A 16755-nucleotide genomic window follows, 5' to 3' on the forward strand; every position below is an offset into this window, starting at 1 on the left:
GATGTCCTCCCCAACCCTCCTGTGTCGATCTGCCTGCACTTTGTAAGCCTGTTTTGCCAACTCTAACTGCCTCCTGAGCTGCTCGTGGATCTCCTGCAACTCCGCTGCCACTTCCTCTGCTCCCTGTGGCTCCCCCTCCCGCACTGTGTCCAGACCCGGGAAGGTTCTGGGATGCCTCCCGTAGTTGGCAAAAAATGGGGTCACCCCCGTGGACCCGTGCTTCGTGTTGTTGTAGGCAAACTCGGCCAACGGTAGATAGTCCACCCAGGTCGATGGCTGCTGGTTCGCGTAGCATCTCAGGTACTGCTGCATGATGGCGTTGACCCTTTCCGCCTGCCCGTTAGTTTGCGGGTGTCTCGCCGACGCCAGGCTGACCTTGACGTTCAGGAATCCCATCAGCTTTTGCCAGAAGTTGGAGATGAACTGGCGCCCCCGGTCGGACAAAATAGACCGTGGTAGGCCGTGCACCTTGAACACGTGGTCTATGAACATCTTAGCGGTCTGCTCGGCCGTGGCCACCTTCGCGCACGGAATGAAGTGGGCCATCTTGGTGAACAGGTCCACTACCACGAGCACTGCCGTCTCGCCCCTTGAGCTGGGTAGATCTGTGACAAAGTCCAGGGCTACCCTCTCCCACGGTACGAACGGTGTCTGTAGCGGTTCCAACAGGCCCGCCGGCGGCTGGTGCACAGGCTTAGCCCTTTGGCAGGTGTCGCACCTATTGACATAGTCCGCGACATCCCCCCGCATCTTAGGCCACCAAAAGTCTCTGGCTACTAAGTCCACCGTCTTCTCCTTGCCGAAGTGCCCCGCGCTGGGCGCGTCGTGCAGCTGTTGCAGGACCTTCGCGCGGAGGCTGTCTCCTGGTACGTAGAGGACTCCCTTGCGTAGGAGCAGGCCGTCTCGCACTTGGAATTCGTCTCCCCTCGCCTTGCCACTGCACACCTCCTCCATCTTGGCTCGGGCGAACGAGTCTGTTCGCAGCGCGCGGCGCACCGCGTCCAGGTCCACCGTGGCTGACGCGCATGCCCACGCCTGTGGTGTGAAAATGTGCTTGGCCGCCGCCGGTGCCTCTGCCTCCAGATACTGCGGTTTTCTGGACAGCGCGTCCGCCAAGACGTTGCTGTTTCCTGGGATGTACTCAATTCTGAAGTCGAAATCTGCAAAGAACTCCGCCCAGCGGATGTGTCGCTGGTTCAGGAACCTCGCCGTGCGCCAGTACTCCAAGTTCTTATGGTCTGTGCGGACCTGCACCGTGTGCTTGGCTCCGACGAGGAAGTGCCGCCACGCCTTGAAGGCTGCATGTATGGCCAGCAACTCCCTGTCCCAAATGGTGTAGTTCTGCTCCGCTTTGCTGAGTTTTCTGGAGTAGAAAGCGCACGGCCTCCAGTCCCCCTCGTGGTCTTGCTGCAACAGAACGGCTCCCACGGCCCTGTCTGAGGCGTCCGTCTCCACTCTCATGGGCCTGCTGGGATTTACGTGCAGTAGGTTCTCTTCGGAAGCGAAGAGCTGCTTGAGCTTCTGAAAGGACTGCTCTGCCTGCTCCGTCCAGATGAACCTCTTCTTCTTGGAACTGAGGGTGTCGGTGATGGCCGCTGTCTGCATGGCGAAACCCTTGATGAACTTGCGATAAAAGTTGGCAAAACCGACAAACCTCTGTACTTCCTTCCTATTGCGTGGGCTCTTCCAATTCAGTACTGCACGTACCTTGGCACCGTCCATAGCCAGTCCCTTGTCGGACAGTTTGTAGCCCAAGAAATCCACCTCCGTCTTGTCGAACTGGCACTTCTCCAGCTTGGCGTACAGCCTGTGCTCCCGCAGCCTCTGCAGAACTTCCCTAACATCTCTCTCGTGAGCCTCCGGCGATTCCGAGAAGATTAGGATGTCATCCAGGAAGCAGACGCACTTCTTGTAGAGGAGACCCGCCAAGACATGATGCATGAAGGCTTGAAAGCAGTGGGAACCATTTTTTAATCCAAAAGGCATAACTCTGTATTCATAAGTGCCCAGCGGCGTAAACATGGTTGTTTTCCACTCGTCGCCTTCCCGTACGCGAATGAGATTGTACGCTCCGCGCAGATCCAACTTGGTAAAGATGCGACCCTTCCTCACCGTCGCCAGCAGGTCATCGATCTTGGGCATAGGGAATGCTGAGGGCTTGGTCTTGAGGTTCAAGAAGCGGAAATCAACGACCAGCCTCTTTTGGGGCGTGTCCCGCTTCTTTACAAAGAACACGGGACTGCCTCCTGCCGCCTTGGACTCCCGGATGAATCCCCGCTTCAGGTTGTGATCTATGAACTCCCTGAGCTCTTGCAATTCATCCTCAGACATGGAGTACAGTTTCCCCGTCGGGAGCGTCGCCCCGGGCAGGAGGTCGATCTTGCAGTCGTAGGGTCTGTGGGGTGGCAGCTTATCCGCCTCTTTCTCGCAGAAGACCTCCAAAAACTCCTTGTATTTGTTAGGCACCGCTTGCAACATGCCCAAGTTCAGCTGTGGTCCATCCTCGTGCCCCTCATCTTCCAAGTCCGCCAGGATGCAGTGTTCTGCGCAGTAAGAGGAGCCGAAGGTCAGTTGCCGCTGGTACCAAGCTAATGCTGGGCTGTGCCTATCCAGCCAACTCATTCCCAACACTATGGGCGTGTCTGACAGGCGGGTGACGTTGAAGCTGATGACCTCACGGTGGTTTCCAATGCGCATCACCATTGGCGGCGTCTGCTGTAGCACTTGCCCTCCCAGTAGCTCCCTGCCGTCCACTGTGACGACTTTCAGAGGTACCGCCGCTGGCAGAAGGGCTATGCCATGTTGCTGGAGGAACTGCATGTCTATAAAATCTGCATTGCTCCCCGAGTCTACGGTGATGGGAATTTCCACCAGTAGCCCATTGGGGAGCTGAAGGGATGCGGTGAGCTGCACTACTGGTTTGGGTGGGAGGGGGTCGGTGGGCTGTAAGATCCCTGGGGATTGCTTCACTGACTTGTCTGGCTGGTCCCCAGAGATGCCATCTCCAGCCAGACAGTGGAGTTTTCCTGCTGCGACTCCCTCTGCTGAATTGCGTCTGTTACTGTCGCTGCGGCTGCAGTATGCTTGTGAAACCGCTGGGGACACTCTTTTGCCATATGCTGAGCACTGTCGCAGATGTAGCACTTCCTGGTTCCTCTAGGAGGCTTCATCTTGACTGCTCCCGGAGTTAGGGCTCCGACTGTGGAGTGAGCCTTAGCACCACCTATCTCCATCGGCTCCTCTCCCCCTCCCAGCGGAGGCATGGATCGAGCGCGCGCCGCCTCCTTGGGGAAGGGAGGCAGTCCTTTCGCTGGCGTGCGTCCCAAATGCCCTTCCTCCCTGCCCCAAGGGCGTCCTTCCAACCGAACCCCAATGGAGAGTGCCCGTTCCACCACTTCCTTGGTGGTTTGGGGTCTTCCCCCCCTTGCGATCTCATCTTTCACAGCTCCGCTCAACCCCTCCCAGAACAGGTCTCTGACGGCAGGCGATTCTTTCTCCCAGGCTAGTACATTCACCAATCCGAAAAAACGTGCATGATATTGCCTCACAGTGGCTTTACCTTGTCTTAGTCCGTGAATCTCCCTCCTAGCGATATCCACATCAATCTCAGATAAAAAACACGCATCCATCACTTTAATGAAGGCAGCCGCATTTTGGAGGGCTGGATCCTTGTCTCTCCATAGATTGCGCAGCCACGATTTTGCCTCCCCCCGCAAATGCGAAATAATAAATCCCACTTTCTCTCCCTCATTTTTAAAGTCTTTGTCAAGCAGCTGCAATGTATAAATCACATCTGCTCTGAAGTTAGGATACTCCTGCAGGTCCCCATTGAAGTGAGATACCAGGCTCCCTCCTCTGTTTCCCAGCCCAATCCCTTCTGGTCTGGTGGCTGGGAGCCTCTGTGTACTTAGCACTTCTAACCTGGTTCGCAGATCCTGGCAGGCAGCAGCTGCTTCCTGTTCTTTCTTTCTGGAAGCCGCAATTTCTGCAGTCAACTGCGTCACTGCGTTTTGCAAACTCGCTATCCTCTCTTCGGTAGTCATTTCCCTGTTTTTCGTGAGCTCGCGAAGCACCAATCTTCACCCCTCGCTGCTTTCCCGCACTCCACGAGGTTGCAAAATTGGTGAAAATGGAGAGGGGACTTACTGTCAGGACTGCCGCTAGGTCCCAGCTCACAGAGGACCAACGCCCAGTGGATATTATATACAAAAGTCTTTATTGAAGTTTAGTTTCCATTTCCAAGCTCTGGGCGCGCAGGCCCACGTCTTAACGCTAGACCGGCTAAGTCCCCTCTGACTCACTGCTCCACCCACACCAGTTTAAGATTCTAGCCTGGCTCCACCTCTTGCGCTGCTCTTTCCTGCGTTGGGTCCTTCTGCCCTCTGGGGTTCCCTCCTTCCTGGACTCCTCTGACGCGGAGCCTCCTGAGTCTTGCCCCTCCCTCCGGCGGGCTTTAGGACCTGGCTCCCTTCCCGGGCTCCCCGCTGTGCCGCGCTCCTGTACATTTGAACTTGGCGCGCGCGCCCAGCCGGTGACTTTCCTTCTGACCGTTTCCCCGCTTCCTGATGTGGGTGTTGCCAAACCTGACTCCTCTCCTCCCTCTGGTGGTGAGGACACTGGTCCCGACTCCTGGGACTCCCCCTCCCCACTGCGCTCTGGTGGAGACGCTGGCCCTGATCTCCAGCTGCTGTTCAGAGACTCCCCGCTGGCCCCTCCCTCTTGAGGTTTCTCCCTTGGAATCTCCCTTGCTCTGGCCACCGGCGCTCCCTTCTGTGAGTCCTCCGATTCGCTAGAGAGGCTTGTGGAATAACTCTGGCCACTGTCACTGCCTGCGCCCCCCTCGTACTCCTCCTCCTCACTCTCCATTTGCTCCCCCTCCTGTGTCTCTCCTTCTGAACCCCTGACATACATTATTACCCTAGGAGCACGGGTGGCACTGTGGTCTAAACCACTGAGCCTCTTGGGCTTGCCGAGCGGAAAGTTGGCGGTTCAAATCCCTGTGATGGAGTGAGCTCCCGTTGCTCGGTCCCTGCTCCTGCCAACCTAGCAGTTAGCAGTTCAAAAGCACACCAGTGCAAGTAGATAAATAGGCACTGCTGTCGCTGGAAGGTAAACAGCGTTTCTGTGCGCTCTGGCTTACATCACAGTGTTCAGTTGTGCCAGTAGTGGAAAGAAGCCACATGACCCAGAAAGCTGTCTGTGGACAAACGCCGGCTCCCTCGGCCTGTAGAGCAAGATGAACGCCGCAACCCCATAGTCACCTTTGACTGGACTTAACCATCCAGGGGTCCTTTACCACCTGGTATCTGGTACCAGTGTACTGGTACCTGGGACCAGTGAATGCTGCCTATTGTTAGTGGACAATAGCAGCTTATCTCCCTCCCCATGTGTGTGTGTGTTTGTCACACAAATATTGTGTGATTGTCACAAACACAGGACACAGCACTGACTTCCCATGGTAAACATGAGATTGGGCGAAGGCAATCAGCAGGAACGCTCTAATTTTGTGCAATGCTTTGCCTTCACAGAAGACACACCCTGCAGTGGCCTTTTTGTGACCGGTGCCCTTGGCACTATTCACAGTTTTTAATTCTTTTATCATTCAAGCAATAAACACGGTGCAAAAAATGTTAACCATTTCGGGTTTTATTTCGTATTTTTGATTTTTATTATCCACATTTTAATTAAACGTTTGTCACAAGTTCAGTAGGGAAGGGAAGAGAGGCATTTTATAATTTATCAAAATGTGAGGACTGGCACCCCCCCCCCCCAAAAGCACTACCCTTAATATGGTACATTATTTTCATGTGTTTTGTACGCCATCTCAAGAGCTTTTAGTGAGCCATCTGGGAGCTTAGGGCTAAAATGTGAAGAAATGAGGCCTGTGAAGAAGATACGATTGATTTGTAAAGTGCTCCTTTAATGCACGTCCTGCTGGGCAGGAGTCCCTGGGGGGAAAGAGTTAATATTTTGGGGGAGATCCCATGCTATGCTTTCCTTTGTTTTTCTGAAACAAGCTGTAGGCTTTCTTCAGCCTCTTGGGTGCAGGTAGAGTTGGCAGCCAAAAGAAGAGGCAAAGGAGAACTTATGCTGAAGAATGGAGAGCAGCCAGAGGTGTGCATTAAGCCTAGCAGCTGATCCTATTCATCTCTTCTGTCTCTGCACAGTGGCTGCAGCAACAGTGTGATGGGAACAAGGTGGAATTGTTGTTTAGTCATGTCCGACTCTTCATGACCCCCTGGACCAGAGCACGCCAGGCACTCCTGTCTTCCACTAACACCCGCAGTTTGGTCAAACTCATGTTCGTAGCTTTGAGAACACTGTCCAACCATCTCGTCCTCTGTCGTCCCCTTCTCCTTGTGCCCTCCATCTTTCCCAACATCAGGGTCTTTTCCAGGGAGTCTTCTCTTCTCAGGAGGTGCCAAAGTATTGGAGCCTCAGCTTCAGGATCTGTCCTTCCAGTGAGCACTCAGGGCTGATTTACTTCAGAATGGAGAGGTTTGATCTTCTTGCAGTCCATGGGACTCTCAAGAGTCTCCCCCAGCACCATAATTCAAAAGCATCCATTCTTTGGTGATCAGCCTTCTTTATGGCCCAGCTTTCACTTCCATACATCACTACTGGGAAAACCATAGCTTTAACTATACGGACCTTTGTTGACAAGGTGATGTCTCTGCTTTTTAAGATGCTATCTAGGTTTGTCATTGCTTTTCTCCCAAGAAGCAGGCGTCTTTTAATTTTGTGGCTGCTGTCACCATATGCAGTGATCATGGAGCCCAAGAAAGTAAAATCTCTCACTGCCTCCTTTTCTTCCCCTTCTATTTGCCAGGAGGTGATGGGACCAGTGGCCATGATCTTCGTTTTTTTGATGTTGAGCTTCAGACCATATTTTGCGCTCTCCTCTTTCACCCTCATTAAAAGGTTCTTTAATTCCTCCTCACTTTCTGCCATCAAGGTTGTGTCATCTGCATTCCACAAGGTGGAATGGGAGATGGCAAAACCCCAATTGGTACCAGTTGTGCCATTGGATGTGCTTATGGCAGTTTTGATCCCTATAGAGTTGTGGGGGTTTTTTTGTTACTCTTTTCGAGAAATAAGGAAACTATTGACAGCAAGAGAAACTCTTGCCAGCCGACCACTTATTGGAGAGCTGATGGGAAATTCTTCGTGACCTTAGATGCCTCTTGTATAAATTGACACCAGATGATGTTTTGGAACATAAAATCTTGGCTCGCTTTGGAGCTCTTTGCATAATACCTATCTCTAGAGTTATTTTACTTCGAAGGATAGGTAGGGATGGGAACTGCCTTTCAGTTGTTTTATTTGTGTTACGCTTTTTAGTAAAAGTTAAAGGATCAGAAAGGAACAACTGTTCTCCACAGTGCTAATAGCTCCACAAGAAAACACTTCCATTGCTTTGCTCTATTTTTCTATTTTGCTTTATTTCCCCAAAGGCTTTTTTCTTGCCTTAAACAACTAGGGTACGCTATTCAGTGAAACCTGATAAATGTCTTGAGATTTGCCATGATGCTAAAAACAAAACCTGCACCTCAGACTGTTGGTGGGCACTGGGTCCAGAGCAGTCAGATTACCAAGTACGTAACATCTTAATCCATGGTATTTTGCCAGGTTAAAGGTAAAGGTAAAGGGGCCCCTGACCATTAGGTCCAGTCGTGACCGACTCTGGGGTTGCGGCGCTCATCTCGCTTTATTGGCCGAGTGAGCCTGCGTACAGCTTCCGGGTCATGTGGCCAGCATAAATAAGCCGCTTCTGGCGAACCAGAGCAGCGCACGGAAATGCTTCCCGCCGGAGCGGTACCTATTTAACTACTTGCACTTTGACGTGCTTTTGAACTGCTAGGTTGGCAGGAGCCGGGACCGAGCTCACCACGTCGCAGGGATTCGAACCGCCGACCTTCTGATCGGCTAGTCCTAGGCTCTGTGGTTTAACCCACAGCGCCATCCACGTCCCTATTTTACCAGGTTAAAAAGGCACAAAGAAAGTAAGTGTAAATCCTGTACACTGTCTCTTCAGAAGTAAGCTCCGTTGCATTCAGAGGAGCTTAGTCTGACGTGTATGAGCACATTGCGTTGCAGCCTGGTTTTCCCATTGAAGTGTCAGGGCTGAGAGAGTGTTCAGCCGTTGGCTAAACTCTTACGCTTCGGTTTTACTTGTGATTAACAATGAATAATAAGTAAGGGCCCATTCACGCTGCCATTTTATTGTGGGTGTATGCAGCGACATGCCATTGATGCTCCTGCCTGGTGTACCTCCCAGGGGGAACTAGCAAAATATAGTAGCATTTGTGAACAGGTCTCTCAAGTGAACAGTAAGTCTCAGGCAATCATTTTGCTACCCATTCTGCTGCAACCGCACCTTGAAATTCTCCCTTGAGAGATGACCAGACTATTGGAGGCGATGGCGGGTACCCCAGGAATTGGGATTCTGGAGGGCGTGTTGAGAACGTAACCGAATTGTGTTTCCCTTTGTTTTCCAGGTACTAAATGAAGCAGTGGGTGCCCTGATGTACCACACTATCACATTAACCCGTGAAGACCTGGAGAAGTTTAAAGCACTTCGAATAATCGTTAGAATTGGAAGTGGTTTTGATAACATTGATATTAAATCTGCTGGCGATTTAGGTATGTCATGAATTCACGTCTGTGAAATTTTATGTAGAAACCCAAGGGGGTTGGTGTTCAAACTTTGCTGACGTGTTTGAAGGTTGCACTTAAGTGTGGTCCTCTTGAAATTAATTGAATAACTCAAGTAAGGGTACTCCAGTTGGTGCTCACAAAAATAAATAAATAAAAATAAATTTTTATTTATATCCTGCCCTCCCCAGCCGAAGCCGGGCTCAGGGCAGCTAACAACAGTAAAATAATACAACATTCTAAAATCATTTCATTATAAAATCAGTTCAAATCAGATAAATTGCAACCATTGGGCTAGAGTTCTGTGAGGATAGCCAAAGGAGGGGGTCAGGCTGTGCCCTGGCCAAAGGCCTGGTGGAACAGCTCTGTCTTGCAGGCCCTGCGGAAAGATGTCAAGTCCCGCAGGGCCCTAGTCTCTTGTGACAGAGTGTTCCACCAGATCGGGGCCACAGCCGAAAAGGCCCTGGCTCTGGTTGAGGCCAGCCTAACCTCTCTGTGGCCTGGGACCTTCAGGATGTTTTTGTTTGAAGACTGTAAGTTCCTCTGTGGGACATACCAGGAGAGGCGGTCCCGTAGGTACGAGGGTCCTAGGCCGTATAGGGCTTTAAAGGTTAAAACCAGCACCTTAAACCTGATTCTGTACTCCACCGGGAGCCAGTGCAGCTGGTATAGCACCGGGTGGATGTGATCTCGCAGCGAGGGCCCTGTAAGAAATCTCGCCACGGCATTCTGCACCCCTGGAGTTTCTGGGTCAGTCTCAAGGGCAGCCCCACGTAGAGCCAGTTACAATAATCCAGTCTGACCGTCACGTAGATAACAGTGGCTAGGTCAGGGCGAGAGAGGTAAGGAGCAAACGGTTTAGCTTGGCGGAGGTGAAAAAATGCCGCCTTTTTTATAGCTGCAATCTGCGGCTCCATGGAAAGGGAGGTGTCGAAGATTACACCCAAACTCTTAACAGATGGTGCTGGCACTAATTGCGCCCCCGCAAGAGATGGGAATTGCCCCCCAATCTCATATCATATCATCCCAACCCAGCCAAAGGACTTTTGACCCAACGTAAAGGTAAAGGGACCCCTGACCATTAGGTCCAGTCGTGACCGACTCGGGGGTTGCACGCTCATCTCGCTCTATAGGCCGAGGGAGCCGGCGTTTGTCCAGAAACAGCTTCTGGGTCATGTGGCCAGCATGACTAAGCCGCTTCTGGCGAAACAGAGCAGCGCACAGAAACGCCGTTTACCTTCCCGCCGGAGTGGTACCTATTTATCTACTTGCACTTTGACATGCTTTCGAACGGCTAGGTTGGCAGGAGCCGGGACCGAGCAATGGGAGCTCACCCCGTCACGGGGATTCAAACCGCCGACCTTCTGATTGGCAAGTCCCAGGCTCAGTGGTTTAACCCACAGCGCCACCCGCTAATGGGAGGGGAGGGGGATTTTTGCCAGTTTGCCCTTCCCTCCTTGCCATGGCACCTTCCATCCTGTTGGAGGATCCCCCCACTCTGGAACAAGTCTTCAGCGTTTGATGTGAGCTGGAGGTTACAGAAGGAAAGGGGGAATATTCTTCCTTTCTTCTGTTAATGGAGGCATGCACTGGATCAAAAGCACATCTGTGAACACAAGGGGCTTCCACTATTTATATTTCATTGCTTTGCACCGACTTAGGCTGCCCCCTCCCATAATAATAATAATAATAATAATTTATTATTTGTACCCCGCCCATCTGGCTGGGTTTCCCCAGCCACTCTGGGCGGCTTCCATAGAAACCAGAAAACACTAAAATATCATAGATTAAAACTTCCCTGAACTTCCCAGCACACTCTTGCTCCTTACATCCACCAAAATCTCTGGCTGCGGACAATGACTCAAAAACTTATGGAAGGTTTTGCTGAGGTAACATTGCTGTGAAGCGTAGCCCAGCTTCATTGCATATTTGTGTCATCTCTGTTGCAGACAGTGAAGGTATAGGTGGTTAACTTGTGGCCTTGCCTCCCAGCTCCTGCTGGGCTGCACTACCCATTAACCCTGACCATGAGTCATGCCGGCTGCGGCCGGTAGAGCATTATTATTATTTATTTATTTATTACAGAGGTACCTCGGGTTACATACGCTTCAGGTTACATACATACACTTCAGGTTACAGACTCTGCTAAGCCAGAAATAGTACCTCGGGTTAAGAACTTTGCTTCAGGATGAGAACAGAAATCGTGCTCCGACGGCGCAGCGGCAGCAGGAGGCCCCATTAGGTAAAGTGGTGCTTCAGGTTAAGAACAGTTTCAGGTTAAGTACGGACCTCTGGAACGAATTAAGTACTTAACCCGAGGCACCACTGTATTTATACCCTGCCCGTCTGGCTGGGTTTCCCCAGCCACTCTGGGCGGCTTCCAACAGAATATTAAAATACAATAACCTATTAAGCATTAAAAGCTTCCCTAAACAGGGCTGCCTTCAGATGTCTTCTAAAAGTCTGGTAGTGGTTCTTCTCTTTGACATCTGCTGGGAGGGCGTTCCACAGGGTGGGTGCCACCACCGAGAAGGCCCTCTGCCTGGTTCCCTGTAACATGGCTTCTTGCAGTGAGGGAACTTCCAGAAGGCCCTCGGTGCTAGACCTCAGTGTCTGGGCAGAATGATGGGGGTGGAGACAGTCCTTCAGGTATACAGGGCCGAGCATGAGATTCTTAACCCAGGGCTGTAGATTCGAGCCCCACATTGGGCAAAAGATTCTTGCACTCTGGGGGATTGAACTAAGTGATCTTTGTGGTCCCTTCCAAATTCTATGATCTGGAGCAGTGTTGGCTCTGGGTTTTGAAGGGCTCTTGGTCAAGGCATCTTCCATGCCACCTCCCATCCACCTCCATGACTCCCAGCTCCTCACCGCCCCACGTCATGGAGGGTTCTTGAGCCCTCAGCAGGTGGCTGAGCATGCTGACCATTGGTGCCAGCCCTGGTCTGGAGGACCACAGGTCAGCTACACCTGATCACAACCTTGGAGCATCCTAGAAACTAAATTCTGTCAACTGAGCCTTGGTCCCATCCCTGGAGCAACTGGCTCCACTCTCCCCTCCCCTACCCAAAGCAAGAGTTTATTCCGCAACCCCTCTTATTTCTCTTACGCTTTTCTGATGCATGACTTGTTTTAGATGGTTGAAGCATCAGGTGGGGGCTGTCCATTTTTTAATCGTTGGAAAGGTGCATAGTTTTGCTTTAGGTCAGGCATAGGAAAACTCGGCCCTCCAGCTGTTTTGGGACTGCAACTCCCATCATCCTTAGCTAACTGGACCAGTGGTCAGGGATGATGGGAATTGTAGTCCCGAAACAGCTGGAGGGCCGAGTTTGCCTATGCCTGCTTTAGGTGCTTAATAGTATATGTCTTTCCAAACATCTCTGAGGGCCAGGGGCTGGTTGAATTCATAAAGATGCTGGGGGGGGGGGGGATTCCGTGGCATTCTGGAGCCACCCCAGGATTCAACACATTGTGTGTTTTATTATTATTTAAGGGATTGCAGTGTGCAATGTTCCGGCTGCATCCGTGGAAGAGACAGCAGACTCTACAATGTGCCACATCTTGAACCTGTACAGACGAACCACCTGGCTTCATCAGGCCTTGCGAGAAGGCACGAGGGTGCAGAGCGTGGAGCAAATCCGGGAAGTGGCTTCTGGGGCTGCAAGAATCCGAGGGGAGACCCTGGGCATTATTGGGTTAGGTAGGCTAAACCTATTGTCCTGCTGTCTGCTCTTTGCGGATAAAGTCTGTTTGTTATTTAAATGCATCCACTGTTGTGGCTTAAGCTAATCGGGACCCTAACAAACTGCTAGGGATGAGGGTATCCTATTTAGAATCGCTGCCCTAGGTTAGCTAGTGCCCTAAGATGTTCCAAACCTATTGTCTGCGTTACCAAGACCAGGTATCTACCCCTCTACAGTGGTACCTCAGTTTAAGAATAGTCCTGTTTATGAATGATTCGGTTTACGAACTCCGCAAAACCGGAAGTAGTGTCCTGGTTTGCCAACTTTACCTTGGTCTACAAACGGAAACCGAACTGTGGAAAGGCACCGGCGGCGGGAGGCCTCATTAGGGAAAGTGCGCCTCGGTTTAAGAACGGATTCAGTTTAAGAACAGACTTCAGGAATGGAGTAAGTTCGTAAACCGAGGTACCACTGTATTTTGCTCAGTAAGGTAAAGGGACCCCTGACCATTAGGTCCAGTTGCGGACGACTCTGGGGTTGCAGCGCTCATATCACTCTATAGGCCGAGGGAGCCGGCGTACAGCTTCCGGGTCATGTGGCCAGCATGACTAAGCCACTTCTGGCGAACCAGAGCAGCGCACGGAAACGCCGTTTACCTTCCCGCCGGAGCGGTACCTATTTATCTACTTGCACTTGTAGCCTATTTATCTACTTGCACACACGAACTGCTAGGTTGGCAGGAGCAGGGACCGAGCAACGGGAGCTCACCCCGTTGCGGGGTTTCGAACCACCAACCTTCTGTTCAGCAAGTCCTAGGCTCTGTGGTTTAACCCACAGCACCACCCGCGTCTCATTTTGCTCAGTAGTTCATTTCTAAAATGTATTCCAGAACCGCCCTGTCACTCTGTAGCAGAAATAAGTTTGTTGAACCATAGTGGGCAAAAGTCTACACTAAGTTTGGGGAGGGGTGGAAGAGTAACAGCGATGTTTTCCTCATGGAACTGGAAATTTCTCTTCTCCATTCCCTGCCCCTATGTTTCATTAGAACTCTTTAAGTTGGACTACTGTGTACGTACTCTGTGACCTCATTCTGACGTAACACTAAACTATGGCTTAGCATAATACGAATGGCCCTCTGGTTTGTGAGCTCCCGTCTCTTCTTCCGCTGCAACCATGAGGAGGAGTAGATGAGAAGGGTTTGCTTCCACTTCCAACTAATTATGTCCACGTGTTATCCTTGGACCCAGATAAACTGGATATTCTTAACTATGGTTTAGGGAAAGAAGCAAACGTCAAACCCTGGTTTACGATTCTGCTAAACCAGTGTTCTTCAGCCAGATGTTGTTGGACAATATCCTCGGCCAGCTTACCCTCAGGTGGGACCCACAATCGAAGAACACTGTCCTAAACCATATTTAAGATCCAGCTTTGGGGATGATGATAATAAACCATGGTTAATTGAAAGCAGAAGCAAAACCTTTTCCTTATAAGACTCACTTTTTCCCTCCTAAAAAGTAAGGGGAAATGTGTGTGCGTCTAATGGAGCGAATGCAGGCTGTGCAGCTATCCCAGAAGCCAGAACAGCAAGAGGGATTGCTGCTTTCGCTGCGCAGCGATCCCTCTTGCTCTTCTGGCTTCTGAGATTCAGAATATTTTTTTCCTTGTTTTCCTTCTCCAAAGAACTAGGTGCGTTTTGTGGTCTGGTGCATCTTATAGAGCGAAAAATACGGTAGTTTAACATTGCATCCAAGCCCCATCTGCATGAATGGGTGGGTTGCTTTATACCTGCCTCAACAATATTTGTTGTAAGACAAAACAAATTCTCTCCCTCCCCGCAGGACGAGTTGGCCAAGCGGTTGCACTACGTGCAAAAGCCTTCGGCTTCAATGTCATTTTCTACGACCCGTACCTCTCAGATGGCATGGAACGCGCTCTTGGACTTCAGCGGGTGACGACTTTGCAGGATTTGTTGTTCCACAGCGACTGCGTCACCCTTCACTGCAGCCTAAACGAACACAACCATCACCTTATTAACGACTTCACCATTAAACAGGTACGTTTCGGATAACGTCACAGTGACGTTAAGAGTTAACATTTACAAAGCAATTTTTGTGTGTTCTAAGAACTTCACAAACATCGCCTTAGAGATACTTACTTACTTACTTACTTACTTACTTACTTACTTACTTGCAGATATATTGCAGATATATTGTGACAGTGTATATTGAGAGGCGAGCGGTTCTGCCAGGCAACCAGGTATCAATTTTGTCTGCCGTCTGTCCTATTAATAGGTTCTACTTGGTGAAGAAATGTCACATCCTACCACTGCAGTTTAATCATGTGGATCTTTGTTTACTCGTGAACCGAAAAGTTGTCTTCCGATAAAATTTCTGCACATCTCAATTCGTAGATTAAGTGGCTACTGCCCCCTTGTGTTCAGTGCTAATACTCACAAGCGTTCCCATCCCAGTTTATTTGCCAGGCTACTGGCGGAGGAGAGAACTTGAAATAATTTTGGACTTTCAACAGAAACGTTTGCAGATCACCCATTCCATTTACAGCCGTAACTTTATTGAACTTACATTATCAGAAGTGGATGCTTGCCAATCAAAACAACCATTTCTTAAAAACCAGATACATCCCCTTGCCAACGAAGGTCCGTATAGTTAAAGCCATGGTTTTCCCAGTAGTGATGTATGGAAGTGAGAGCTGGACCATAAAGAAGGCTGATCGCTGAAGAATTGATGCTTTTGAATTATGGTGCTGGAGGAGACTCTTGAGAGTCCCATGGACTGCAAGAAGATCAAACCGATCCATTCTGAAGGAAATCAGCCCTGAGTGTTCACTGGATGGACAGATCCTGAAGCTGAGGCTCCAATACTTTGGCCACCTCATGAGAAGAGAAGACTCCCTGGAAAAGACCCTGATGTTGGGAAAGATGGAGGGCACAAGAAGAAGGGGACAACAGAGGACGAGATGGTTGGGCAGTGTTCTCGAAGCTGCCAGCATGAGTTTGACCAAACTGCGGGAGGCAGTGGAAGACAGGAGTGCCTGGCGTGCTCTGGTCCATGGGGTCACGAAGAGTCGGACACGACTAAACGACTCAACAACAACAACAACAACAACAACAACAACAACAATTGTTGTATTATGCAGCCACTTCTCTGAGGTTTGGTGATCAGACCATGCACCTGATGTATTGGCAGCTAGTTCATGGAAGCTTGTGCTGCAATAATTCCAATAATCTCTTTTTCATCTGTGAACCTGCACGAGAACATGAGAATTCAATCCATTTCTGGGTCCCCCCCCCCCCCCCCCGCTTTAAGAGGTCTGGCGACTGGGCAGAAGGGCTTTTCAGCTGTGATGAACAGAATATGGAATAGCCACAGGCAACCTCTATTTAGGCAGGTTGCAAAACCACCTTGATCTTAGCAGGCATTTTCAGGGCACATTAGTTTTTCCACGGATTTTTAGAGTTGTGCTTTGATTCCCAGAAAACGGGGTATTAACATTTAGAAAAGCTGCTCTGAGATGTCTTGAGCCCGTGGGACAGAGCCAGGATGTCAGATAAAGAAATATAAAGGCATTAGTTAACCTGTTGCTATCTTGCTGCTCCTGCAATCATATGAGGTACTTCAAATTGTCGTTTTATTCTTTTTTTATATTAATTACAGTGTCAATTCTGTGCTGCAGAAATGTTGGTATGAATGAATGTTCTGATCTTTAAGGTGCCATAAACCTTTTCTTTTCTTTATTGCAACCAGCAGAATTTGCTGCGCAGCTAATTCTATGGATTCTCTGTTGAGGCAGTTCATGATTTGTCTTTTATCTAGTCATACGCTTCACATAAACTGGTTTCTACAGCTTTCTGGGTTTCAAGTTAATTGGGTTTCAGCAAGCAAGAAATCTCAACATTATGGGCTGGCCATTTGTTGAATCACATTAACATAGTTTTATGGATATGTTTGCTTGCAAGTTTCTGAAAGCCGTGAAACTTCTTGATGAAACAGGAAATTGACATAAGCGTATTACTGAAAGCTACAATTGTCTGTGTCAGTTTTATAATTTATTAAATATTTCCGCTTTCCTAAAGGATCTTGGAATGCAAAGGTGTTCTGATAAGTTATTAATATGTCGCTTATTTTTATGTCGACAGCTGTGCTGTTCTACTTGGTACAACTTTTAAGTGTTTCCATTGATATGTTAAGGCAAGTAGAAAATTACATTGTTGCCTCAGTAAGCAAACACATTTTGTTTGCTAATGGGTGCTTGTTTTCACACGTCTCGTTTTTAGTAATTTCTATTCACTTTACCTTAAAAAATGTTGTTTTTTTGCAGTAAATCGGTTCAGTTTCTTGTGAAAGGTAGAGGAAACAGCCTGTGCACTTTCTCCAAAGCCACGGCAGTGCCTTTCAGC

The 16755-nt window shown here is 49.7% G+C and overlaps 1 protein-coding gene across 11 annotated transcripts in view; it reads left to right on the forward strand.

The window, feature by feature from the left end:
• The window catches only part of CTBP1 (C-terminal binding protein 1), a 64620-nt gene that overhangs the window by 40220 nt on the left and 7645 nt on the right, over positions 1 to 16755 (forward strand). For all 11 annotated transcript variants that reach the window (XM_083738461.1, XM_083738457.1, XM_083738456.1 and 8 more), the window contains 3 exons: positions 8499 to 8643; positions 12149 to 12355; positions 14177 to 14391. In XM_083738461.1, coding sequence (XP_083594587.1) covers positions 8499 to 8643; positions 12149 to 12355; positions 14177 to 14391 — 567 coding nt within the window. The remainder of the gene's footprint in view (positions 1 to 8498; positions 8644 to 12148; positions 12356 to 14176; positions 14392 to 16755) is intronic.

Source organism: Podarcis gaigeae (assembly GCF_964106915.1).
Source record: "Podarcis gaigeae genome assembly, chromosome: 5".
Taxonomy (NCBI): domain Eukaryota; kingdom Metazoa; phylum Chordata; class Lepidosauria; order Squamata; family Lacertidae; genus Podarcis; species Podarcis gaigeae.